This window comes from Heliangelus exortis, chromosome 2, assembly GCF_036169615.1.
Source record: "Heliangelus exortis chromosome 2, bHelExo1.hap1, whole genome shotgun sequence".
In the NCBI taxonomy this organism is placed as follows: Eukaryota; Metazoa; Chordata; class Aves; order Apodiformes; family Trochilidae; genus Heliangelus; species Heliangelus exortis.
This window is the reverse complement of record NC_092423.1, coordinates 51519416-51532133: the sequence shown is the minus strand read 5'-3', so window position 1 is coordinate 51532133 and position 12718 is coordinate 51519416. Positions and strand designations below refer to the sequence as shown.

Here is a 12718-nt window from a genome sequence, read left to right as displayed (position 1 = left end):
CAGCTTGGTTGCCCTTCCCTCAACTCGTTCCAGCGGCTCAGTGCGGGTCTTGTAGCGAGGGACCCAGAACCGAACGCGGTACTCGAGGTGCGGCCTCAACAGCGTCGAGAATGGGGAGGGCAGGAATAAAACCCGACCGGCACCCGCTGTGCCTACTGCAGGGGGTGAGGTAGCGCCGCCGTGCCTGAAATAATCACGCACGATATACACATACATATTAAAAAAAAAAAAAAAAAAAAAAAAAAAACCTAACGGAGAGAAAAGGGGAGGAAAACACACTATCCCCTCGAAACTACATTTCCCAGGATGCCTCCGAAATCGCCGGCTTCCTGCGCCTCACATGACGGCTCCCTGACCACGCCATGGCGGAAGCCGAGGAGAAGGTAGAGGCCGGGAGGGCTCTGCGCCGCCCGAGGGGGGCGAGGAGCGGGGCGGTGGGAGTGCGGGGCCGAGGCGGCCCTCGGGAGCGGAGGGGCGAAGGAGCAGCCCGTGTGTGACGGGGCAGAGCCTTGCGGGGGGTGCGGAGGCCGGTGGCGGGGCAGGAGCGGCGGCTGGAGCTTCGCTGCGCCTAGGCGGAGGAGACGAGATGGAGGTGGCCTCCTCTGCCGCGCCGGACTATGAGGCTACCTATGAGGTTTTGTCTAAAAAAACGCTATAAATGGCCAAGGGAGGCGGCGCAAGGCGTATGGGCTCCGCTTTGTAGATGGAATACCGATGGGGGGACCTGGGAGCTGGGCGGGCGGGGTTTAGAAGTAGAGTTGATGGCGCTCTAAAGCCAGGATTAGAGAGTTGAAGGGTCTGTGTGAAATGGCTGAGAAGCTGTCGTCTATGTGGTGGCACAGGAGAAGTGAGCAAGTTCATTTCCAACAGGGGAGTTTTGTCCTGAGATAAAATCGGAGGAGTTTGGTGTTTGTGACCTGTAGTTCTCTGAAGTGGGTGTCCTCCTAAAGATCCCCCTGCCCAGACTCCTTTCTCCTAAGAAAAACGTGAAATTATTGCAAAAAGTAAAGTTCCCAGTCCTTTCAGATACCTTCTCAGTGTTTCTTTGCTGAGCCAGGACTTTTTATTCTTTTGCTAAGCTGTGTGATGTATGTCTGTCTTGAATGGCTAAAGGTGACAGAGTCTTAAAACTACCTCAGGGGAATTAGCTTTAATTGAAAATTGCCCTCTGGTTTTCACCTCCACTGCCGTCACTGGTTTTGCTGGGGGGGGCTGGCTTCATTGCCTGTTTTGGTGAGTTTTCAACACTGGCAGCATTTGAAAGGTTTCTTGGGATGAAACCAACTCTCAGAATTCTTATTCTTTAGCAACATAAGAGGTAAAAACAGCCTGTGTTTTGCTGTGTTTGGACTATGACAGGGAAGTCTCCTTACTCTTCTCTGTTTCCTCTGAAGAGCATGCACACTGCCACCATAAATAGGGATGTTTGTGTGTGACATGTGTGAAACTCAGGTTTCATGGGTTTCCCCTCCTGGCATCTTTAGGTCATGGGACCCAAAAACATAGTTGATATGATTTGATTATATTCAGGAAGAGAAGGAAAAACCCAATATTCATATTGGAAAGCCAGATGAAGAATTTATTGAAAAGTTATGTTGGATCTGCTTAAGTGAGAGACTTAGTGGTGAGAGATTACTTCACATTTCTGTGGCTTCCTCATTTGTGTTCCCTTTCTCCATTCTAAGGAGTCTCGTGCAATAGCATTTGCCAGCTGGCTGAAGCATACTGCTGATTTTTCCCTGCAGTCTGAGACCTGCCAATGGCAGCCATTCCTACATGATTTGGGATTCTGGTTGACTACAAATCCCTGTTGAGGGATTTCCTTTTCACAGATACAGGGCTACTAAAACGTAAAAGCGGGGGATAATCCTCTCGATTCATGCACTGGGATGCAGGAGAAAGGAGCCTAACAAAACCCCAGAGCAGTCATAACTGCAATTTGCCTACATGGGTGGGAGAAGTGAAGCTAAAAGCTTTTCATAGCGAGTTGTTAGCAGAGTGAATTAGTAGGGAACAAAGATAGTTTCTACATCTTTCCTAAACCAAAACTCCCTCTGAATTTGCTTTGCTTTCTGCAGTAGAACATAAAGGTCGTGAGGCATTTATGTGAGTTTGTATGTTGCTTATGAAATTTAGTACCTGCAGTTGCAGTGGCTTGGGAATACCCAGGCATAGATCCTAAATCAAAGCAGGATTACTGTTACTGGTCTTCCATGCATTTGTGTTCTCCTGAATAGTCTAAGAGCCAAAATTAGACCCAAGGGGGAGGGAGGGAATCTTAAGTGATGTAGCTGTGCTAGAAAGATTCATCTGTACCAGCGAAAGTGTCACTTGCTCTCATTATTTTGTTTGAGAGATTAGGATTTTAAAAAAAAAATCTGCTCTTGATACAGAGTATGTGAGTTGTATCACAACATCAGAATGGTAGTGGTAATAATTTTGGCTTGTAAAGGACCTGAGTAGGCAACTCTTGGATTCATAGAATCATAGAATTGGCTGGGTTGGAAGGGACCTCAGAGATCATCAAGTCCAACCGTTGACCCACCGCTGCGGTTGCTAGACCATGGCACTGAGTGCCACATCCAGTCTCTTTGTGATATTTTGCATTGCACTCCCTGTGTTGCTGTAGTTTGTCCATCAGTCAGTGTTACACAACAGTATTTTAGTTCTGTCCCCATTTGGCTATTGTTAAGTAGACTTTAAGATGCACAAAGGTTATCTGTAACCAAACTGTTATTTCCTGAAAGGTAACTGCATCTTTTGAATGAAACCCATGAGACCGACTAACAAGCTGTTGTACATGCAAAGTCAAACCTGAGCTTGAAAGGATACCAGGATTCTACTCCATCTTCCCATGTTCTCATCTTCTTTCTACTTGCAATGTCCTAACTCATGTCATTAATATAGACAACACAGATAATCCTTCTATGGGAGGCATGTTCGAGAGTTGGATTTGGCTGTAGTAAGTAAAATGGAGTCAAAAGATGGCAGTAATCATGGTAATAACACCTTGAACTGAGTTTCCTGTAGCAAGTAGAAATGCCGCTTTTGTTTCTCCCCCATCTGTATCTCTTCTCTGTTGTGATGGTTACTAAAGGTGAACCTCTATTTGTTTTTTGCCCAAAAGTCACAATCAGGGCATTTTATAAAGATGGGAAAAAAGAAACTGTTGGTAACTGTCTTTTTTTTTTTTTTTTCTGTGGTGAAATTCTGCTCTTATTTATCTTGCTGTCCAAATGCAGCTTCATAAGATTTGAAATGCTTCTGTCTCCCTTGCTCAGTCTCTATCATATTTTGTTGTTAAAATGCTTACATTCACTGTCAGCGTATCAGTTGTAACCTTTTATTGCTATTGATAACGATAAATGCATTAAGTAAATCTTCATTTTGCTGACCTCTTTGAGGAGGCATTGCATCAGCAGATTTTCTCGGTGGACAGGTGAGAGATTAGCAGGAGTTGACTTACAAAATTTTTTTGTAGGACAGTAAGAATCATTGTCTTGCCAGAGATCTTTTAAAGGTACAGTTGCATCAAAAGCAAGAGAAAGCTGCATGGCTTGCATTGAGATGGCATGGGAAGGAGGAAATAATTTAATGCTGGATTTCTATAGATAAAAAGTTTGTAATCAATCTCAGTTTTTAAAATAAGCTTCTATTAACAGCTGATTACTTGAACAACAAAGTTCTTTTGTGGGTCATTTGAGACGGCTGTTCCGTCTTGCAAGTCAGATGCAAAACTTTCTGCCATTTCTGGAAGAAGGGAAGCTTTCATGTGGAAAATTTGCAGGTGAACTTTGAGTTACTTTGTCTTCTGTCTCTTAATGAAGCTTTGAAATGTACTTTAAAGGGGGAAATACCGCTCAGTTAACTATTGCTTAGCTGATTTTCTCTTCATTATTTGTGTCATTTACAGGAAACCAGGTCTAATGAGGAATCAACAGATGATTCTGAGGTAAGCCAGCTTGAAATGCATCCCGCTTGATTCTGTGTGAGTGATAGTTCTGTTAGTATGGAGAGAAAAATACTACCTCATTGGGTTTTTTAGAACTTTTGCTAGTACTGTGTAGCAAGGAATGCTAATCTGGGCTTAAAATATTAAAAAGGGTCTGTGATTTGCTATTAGAAGCTTCTTTATGTTTTCAAAAAAGCACAGACACCCCATCATAGTAAAATTAATTATGTTGAGAGACAAATTCAAGTGCACGCGCTTCTGCTTGGAATGAAAATTTAATTGTAAGTATAATTATATATGCAGTAATACTACATTCAGGTAATTACTGTGTTATTTAATAGCTTCATGGTCTAGAGGTAATCATGTTCTGTGGAGTCTCTGTTCTTCAGATGACATTTTGTCATAAATTGTCTTATGGTCTGGAGAGGTCTGCCTTCCCTACTGTAGGTCCTGGAAAAAACTGGATTGAGGGTCACGAGAGGACGAGGACTGCAAAGGGTTCAAGAATTTGTCTCTGAACAGTACTGTACTAACTGCAAACCTGCCATTTTGAAAGGAACCATGAGAGATGTTGCAGATACTCGACTTCAGTGTGGTCTAGGATACAGGAATGAAGAAATAAAGGTTGTTGAGTAGCTTCAGTTGTGGCCACCAGCAAGGACAGATGACACAGAACAGGGTGTTTTCTCCCATTATGTATCTGCATGAACGTGTCTCCTAGACTTTCAAAGCTTTCAAAACTTAAAAACTAGCTTTACTGTTAGGAAAAATTTCTGTTCTTTACCTAGGACAATTCTTCATTCTTCATACTTGGGGTCTGGGTTTAGGCACCAAGCAGGAAGAAGTGCTGGTTTCTGAGACAGGAGGTACTGCAGAGACTGAAGTAGTGGAGTTGGAAAAAAAAGTTGTTTTTGCAGAATAGACTGGCTTTATTTCTTAAGGGGTAATTTTTTTCCCCTCAGCCTTTCATGAGTGGCTGTTTGCAGTGACACCTTGGGACATTCGTGGTGAGAAGTAGGAATTTCTTCGGTCCTTTTAGCGTTGCCATCTGGAATAGTCACCTGGACTGGCATTTTTTTTTGCCCAATATGAAATTGTTTAATTCTAGGTGTTTCTTTGTGAAGTGGGCATAGACAATTACTGGACAATGACTTGGTATTTAGTAGAATAGGAATCCTCCCAAGGGTTGACATTCACAAGATAGTGACCACAAATACCTGCTAAAGCATGGAGGTTTTATTTGTTTGTTTTCTTAACATTCTATTGCAGGTGAGCACTTGTATTAGTATCCTTCAACATTTCACCCCCTAGTAAATAAGTATTTACAGCAGAATTAATCATAAATGGGTTGCCAAGTGTTTGGGGTTTTGCCTTAAGTAAAAGTAGGCATCATGCAGCTTTAACAGAATTGAAAGTCATAAAACTTGAACAAGACCTTTGTTAAAGTAGATGTCTTTTTAATGTTAATATCACATGTGAAGAGAAGTGAAAAGGAAAATTTCATAGTGTTTCTTTTTTCCCCTGTATTTTTTACAATGCTGTGCCATTATTTCAGTAAAACTTGCTACCTGCCTGCTTGTTTTGAATGACAGGCTTTTCAACAAATGCCAGGATGCTTATTCACACCAACTCAATAGTACAGCTTTATAATAGGCCACAATGGAAGTCTGCAAAAACTTTGTCTTCAGTTTACCTCAGCTAAGGGTCCTTTACCCTAAGTTTGGGTCTAACTCTTTCTTCCTGGGGAAATTGAGTTCCTAAGACTTCTTAAGGGTTTCATAGTTTTCAGCTGTTTAAGTTAGAATGTGTAAAATTCAAAGGTGTTAATGGGCAGAGAAGGTGCTTATATTTGGATGCTAAGAAGTCCTTTCAGTGGGTAGATAATGGCATTTAACTTGTGCCACTTATAGAAGTGTATTAGATCTTTTCTGGTAACTACAATACAACTTATACTTTTATTTCATATGCTTACATATGTTATAGGATATTACAAACTGGTTTTTTCCCCTGTAGACAGACAGCTTTATGTAATACCATGGTACAACGAGGAAGCATTATATTTAACACCATCTTTTAATTCTCAATATAAGAAGCTCCTTGGTTTGCTAAGTATCACTACTGCAGGCTTGAAGTATAATTATTTTCTTTTTGTACCTTCAGGATTTTGTTTTTTGTTTTTGCGGTTTTTTGAAAGGTGTTTATTAAGTGTATTTGCTTTACTTTTCCCAACCCTTTCTAATCGTCAAATATGTCATATTTGGGGCTGAGCCCTAGCAAGTTTGTTTGCTTGAATAATCCTAGTACATTGTGGTTTCATTTGCATATTTAATTTTATTTTCCAGCACCCGAAGCTGTTTGTTTGGACTGACACATTTGATGTAATCTTAAAAATAGACAGCAAAGTGAAAAGAGAGGAAAAAAGTCTGCATAAATTATGTACAGCCTGAATCTTAATTTCTGTTTTCATATTAATTTTCTTTTTTGCCATGTATCTGCTTCTGTTAAATCTTACTTTTCCCAGTTGAGGTGTTTTCTGTCAAGCAGATACTTATATTTTGCTAAATAATTAGCAAATGATGATGCTAATAAATGTATAAATAGTTAAGCATTCTTCAGTAGTAGGGCAGTGTGCTGGTGAGATGCACAATGGTATTTTTCTTTCATTTATGTTGATGCCGCTGTCCAGCTTGTAATATTGTCTTCTTTTAAAAGAGAAACTATAGTGAGAAATACCCAGCTAATGGACTGTCCTGTAAATATATTTTTTTAATGTAAAAAGTGCACATCTTTATTTTGAAATAAGGAATAATTAGAGTACACTAATGCAAACAATAGCAAGTTTTATAAAACCCACCCACTTGGGTCTCCCTCAACCTCCATGCTGCTCTGCACTGTAGTGCTATAGTGTGTTTTTTACTGTGTGTTGTACTTGCACAATATGGCACAGTCACCATTTGTTATGTTACTCTATGAAATCTTGTGAGGTCAGGCGAATGTTTTTGGTTTTCACTGTGTATGTAGAGCATGAAAGATTCCCATTGAGATGTAATTTGCACTGATAAAAGCATATATATATATGCTCATATAAATATATATATATATACACACACACACACTGCACCCTGGAAATTGCTGGTCTGTGCAAATGAGTTATTTCAGGTAACTTGCACATAGCAGAAAAATAATTGGATCCATGTCTTATGTCCCAGGACCTTCAGCTTCTCTCTCAACCTCAGACTGCATGTACAAGTTAGTAATTCTGTGCCTTTCCTTGCATACCCAGTCCATGTTCCCTGTGCTTCATGAAATGGAGCACTAGTTTCCTACCTGTAAGAAGAGGTGTTTTAAACTCTATTTGTGAGAGTGGGATACAGATAAAGTTAGTCATGATGCATGAAAAGCCAGAGCCTTCTTACTTGGTGAGGTAATCAAAGCTCAGTTACCATCCTGGAATTCAGTTAGTTATTTGTTGAACTTTGATGCTCCTTCGTAGTTTACTGCTGGGGCTATGAGTGGATTGCCTGGTTCAGTATGCATCTCCTCTACAGGGACTGTCTTTCAAGAACAAGTGTCACTGGAATCATAAAATGAGTGCTATGTCCCTTGAAAAGATCCTGTAATTATGTAAGGAGTTACACTGATTTTTTTTGTAGGTGCTGCAGTACAGGGTACATTTTGTATTTTGTATTATTGGCCTGTTAAAGAAAACCAGCAAAAAAGGCAGATGGGTGCAGATGTTAATTTTCTGCAAAAAGTTATTAAAAATATTTTCTTACAAAAATTGTACATTTATATGTGCATTACTATTTTTTTTCCTATTTCCTTGTATGTGGTTGTCCTCAGTGTTTTGCATGTTTCCAATCTAACACTTTGATTTTTATGTATCCTGGCCTTAATTTTCAAGGGGTCTGTTTTCTGATGTTTGACTGGTACCCTGTGAAAGGGATATGTTTTTCCATTTAGTTTATTCTTTTGGTTATCTAAACACTGCATTAATAAACTCTGGGAGAGTTCATAGAGAGGAAGGTATTGTAGAAATTCTTGGTTGACTCAGTGTTCGTGATGGTTTAGTTTATCGTGGTTTAGAAAAAATAGCCCTCACTGATAGACTTTTCACAGTGAAAATTATAGTGGTTTTGTTCTATAAGATTTTGAAAACTGGGCAGAGCAGAAACACAGGAAACATGTAAGCCTAAAAAAGAGGCAACTAAAAATTGTTGATGTTTTCTTTTCCTTTTCAGTGCATTCCAGACTTAAGTTTTGTAGATTGGGTCTTGGTTAGGTCAAAGCAATTAAATCACTTCAAGTAAATAAAGCATCTGGTAAAGAAGGCTCCTTGTCATACTCTGTTTCCATCAAAATATTCTCTTAATGTAAAGTGTTGAGCATTGGGCTAGAAGAGGTGAGCTCTTCTATGGATGGTATGTTTTGGAGTAGCAGCACCATTGCAACAAAAAACAGATGGTTGAAAACTATATTTGGCTACTATAAGGCAGCCCACCTTGCCTTTTTGGTCTCCTGTCTGACCTTTGGCAAAGTACTTCTTTTTTCATCATTCCTACTTTCCTTATTATTGAATAACTCTAAGTTGCCATTTTTCTTTTAAAATTGGAGAGAAATGCTCAAAAAGCATATTCTGTTTTATATACCTGAGTAATCTGATGGAAGATTGCTTCCTTCTGCATGGCTTTAAGTGAAATTGGCCTTTTAAGTGAGGAGAATGGAAGGAAAATATATATAAATTCCAAATAGAAAGTTCTCCTCCTTATTAATGAGAAAATGTATCATGCAAATAATTTATCAATTTGAGTCAGGAGGATGAGCATAGTAAATTATTTATTGAAGTTTAAATGGAATCTTTTCATACATTAATTTGAAAAACAAGTTTGCAGTGACTAGTAACTAACATTATAATACACATCGTTAAAGGATTGACTTGAAGGAAAAATGGATTATTGCTATATTCTTTTAATATCTTCAGATTTTGAGTGAAAATTGGATACTTCGTTTAATGAGCTATTAATATTAACCAGAAGTGCCTGTTCTATCTGTGTGTTGTGGAATACATAAAAAGTGAAAATGCTGCTGTGCATGTTACATAAATTAAATGTGGCTGCAAAGCCAGTGTGCTAACAGTATGCAGGTGTGGCTTTTCCAAAATACCAAATGTGTTTATCTCGGTGGAGTAACACTCTGGGCTGAAAAAGCAAAATATCAGGGATATTAACTTACCATCTAGCTTTTCCACTGTGGTGAGGAGGTGGACTTTAAAAACTGCTGTTCCCAAAACTGCACCAAAGGGTTTTCATATGCAGTACATCACAAGTTGGCAACCAGGCTGCTTGAGTAGTGTTCCTGGAGGAAACAAATGTTTACCCAAGTTCCTTACTCAGCAAAAGGAAGATACAAGTAGGAATGGGTAGTTTCATCAAGATTTGAACTGGGTTGGGATTTTTCAGTGTTGGAATTGTATTTGGATGTGTAAGATAGAACAGCCTGCCCTTTGCGGTCTGTATGTGCACCTTATGTGGATGGACTGGTTCTGTGCTTTTAAACACTGAAGAGGATTTGAAAGGTTTCAGGTGTTCTTTGCCTTGCACAAAACTAGCAGTAAAAACCACCAAAATGATGGGAATTGAAGTGAAAGCAAATTGTACTATGTGAACTTTTTGCTCTTTTTATTTTTTTAACATGCCATTTATTGTGATTGCTTATGTGCACTTTATCATCTGTGTGTTACTTCTGTTTCACAACTTGGCTGGTGCCCAGCTCCTTCAAACCTGTAAGAGGGAATCTTCAATTGCTGTGTGACATTCTGTGCTCCACAACAGTTCTGCAAAGAAATAAAATGCTCCCCACTTTGCTTTTCATCTGTGTGTAATTTCATACTGTGAATGCTGCCCATTTTGATATGTATTCACAGGCAGCCATATCATCTTAATTCCTTGCTTCTGGTGTATATCTGCATTTTCTCAAAGAGGTCAAGGGATTAAATAAATCCCTGCAGAAAATGCATGCGGAGAACAGAAAACTGCTGTGTAAAATTTTACCATCCTAATCCATATTTGCCAGTTTTACAGCCAGATACTGGGAAAGCATTGGTGATTTGCCTTTTGAGGAATCATAAAGGAACTGCATGGAAGGGTATTCACTTTATTTCCTTCACTAAGGGAAATACTTTAGCAGCATAGGTCACAAATGTGTTTTCGTGGTTTAAAAATTCCAGTTTTCATCCCTTTTGTTGCTTTTGTAGCAATAGTTGCCAGTACAAAGAAGTTCTACAGGCTGGAAACTTGAATAGGTTTTTGATATTTATTCCAAATTATTGTAACAGTTACTCCAACCTGTATTAATTTACACAAAACCTGTGTTTATATAGTGTTCAAAATACAGCAGCTTGTACTCTTGTACTATCCTGCCAAGTGTTCCACAAAACTTGAGTAAATAATCAGGTCTTTTACAACTTCAACCAGTATCTTCGTTGAAGTTACTGCCCAGGTTGTCATTTGAGATCAGTAATTTTAGAATACGTCTTTTTCTTTATAGAAAATTGTTTGGTGTTTTGGGTTTTGTGGGCATTTTTGTGTTGTTTTTTTTCTTTTTTTCCTTCTCTCTCTCCTTCCCTGAAGCCCCTCCTCTCCTGCAGTATTGGCTAAGCAGGCTGATAAATAAGACCATGGTTGTATCTAGCTTTTATTCACTGTTGCTTTACCTCATTTTGAATTGGTGACTTCAAGGCAAAAGGCTTTTTGTTATTCTCATTCTTAAACCAACTAATGTGTTTTTTTCTAAAATTTTCTTTTGGGAAGAAACTCTAAAATGAGAAAGTAATGGAGGAATAGAGGCTGATTTTCTCTGCGTAGGTTTTTAGACTCCAGAGGATCTGGTAAAGTGCTTACTATTTAAATTCAGCAAGGTAAATAAGTAACTTGCAATTAAATTATGTTCCAATTCATGCACTATCTAGGAAACTGAGCTTTTGAAGGTTAAAGGCCTCAGTGTGAGTTTTTCTTGGCACTTGTGAAACAGCCTTGATTTGACCAAAAAGATAATAGATGATACTGGTAACTGAGTACTGCTGGCTATTTTGCTGCAATTTGTATTTATGTATGTATAGAAGAGCAGTAATTCTCCACCGAGACTGCATTCTAGGACTTGGATTTTTCTTATGTTTCTTTTTTGTTGAATTTCAGTAATAAGTGAGATTTCAGAATGTGTCGTAATCACTAACTTTTTACATGTGTTGAGGGAGAGCACTGTTAATGGAACTTAAGGCAGAAGGAAATGAGCTGTATTAACATTTTCCTTATATCTCTGAAACTGACATGAACTTGAAAGGTGTGAAAAAAATTAGGTTTTTTTTTTTTTAGTTTTTGTCTGGTTTTTTTCAAGACATTTACTTTTTGGAAGGCCTTTGATACCAGGGCCTTGTTGCAGTAGTGTGAGAGTGCAGCTCCCCTGCAACTGGTTGAGTGATGAACCTCTGGTATCTTTCTATTTGAGTTCAAATGCTTTGCAGGGTCAAAATTCACAGGTGTAATCAAGGCTGGAATGGTCAGCTAGGATAACTGGAATTCTAGCTGGAACTGGACGGAAGATGTGCAGCAAAGAGGAAGGGCACTTGGCCTTTATAGTGTATGCACTGTTTATTTCCATAAAGGCTTTGAAAAACTTGGAGGACAAATTGTGTGGGAAGGATGACACTTTGCTGTCAGTGCCCGTAACATAATTAGAGTATCCACAATCAGTAGAGCATGTAGTTCATGTGACAGACTGTCCTGTGGGCAGATCCTCTGCTGCAGGAGCAAATGTGGGCTAATGGAATAAATCTGGGAGCTGCCCACAGGTTCCTTCTGGAAATTTTCTTCACAAGGATCAATTAAAAATAAAATTTTTTTTCTTGTGATTCCACTTCAGTTCTTCCTGTAGGCAAAGCTGGGAAGGCCAGGGCAAAAGAGATGTAGGAGGTTGTGAACTTGCATTCAGAAAGGCAGACGAGCATCTCTCAAAGTGGCACTGGCCTTTTCAGACCTTGTTGCGGATTTGCAGCATGCTTCAGTTTTGTAAATCAGTTGCAAAAAGAAAGTTTCAAATGAGTTCTCAACTGACCAGGTTTTAGGTGTGGGAAGAGGAATCTGTTTTCAGTTCAGGAGTTCAGCTGTGACAGATGGAAGAGGTCTTAGTAGGAAAGAAAGTGTTCTAATCTTACTGGTTAATTAGTGTATTTTCTTCAACTGGAAATGTTATTTACAGATGTTTTATATATTGTTTTTAGCACCTTGACTGCTACCTTCAGCAGTAAAAGGCAGGCAGAAAATTGAATGGAATATAAGTTTCAGATTAGCATTCCTGTTGTTGAAAAATGGTTATTTGTTTTACAACACCACAAATGTAGCTTCTTCCCATCGGCTCTGTGGGTCCCCTTCCCTTTCAGAATTTAAGACTGTCATGTACAGACCACTTCATGCGTTTTGTGCAGTATATGTTTCTTTTTCTCTTAATACATTTGTGAAGAATTTCAAAATTCGGTTTCATTCAGCTTGTTTTGTTTAGAGTGGTTTTAGGGAGAAGATACAGAAGTGTTAAGCAGTGGTACAGGAAGCAGTGTTATAAAATTTATTTTCAAATGTTTAGTATCCTCCAGGATGCTTTAGAGAACTCTTTAATTAAAAGGACCATAGACTTAGTAAAAATCCATGTTAGTTGAGGTATTGATTTTTTTCTTTTTTTTTTCTTTGAAAATGGAAAGCTGCAAGTTTTGTTGTG

The 12718-nt window shown here is 39.0% G+C and overlaps 1 protein-coding gene across 2 annotated transcripts in view; it reads left to right on the top strand.

Moving 5' to 3' along the window:
* Window positions 1-323: 323 nt before the first annotated feature.
* VPS41 (VPS41 subunit of HOPS complex) overlaps window positions 324-12718 on the top strand; it is a 95584-nt gene continuing 83189 nt past the window's right edge. The window contains exons 1-2 of one of the 2 annotated variants that reach the window (XM_071736144.1): window positions 324-383; window positions 3914-3952. In XM_071736144.1, the coding sequence (XP_071592245.1) occupies window positions 363-383; window positions 3914-3952 (60 nt within the window). In that variant the 5' untranslated portion in view covers window positions 324-362. Of the gene's footprint in view, window positions 384-519; window positions 635-3913; window positions 3953-12718 lie in introns of those variants that run through there. The other variant, XM_071736145.1, reaches the window with a different exon arrangement.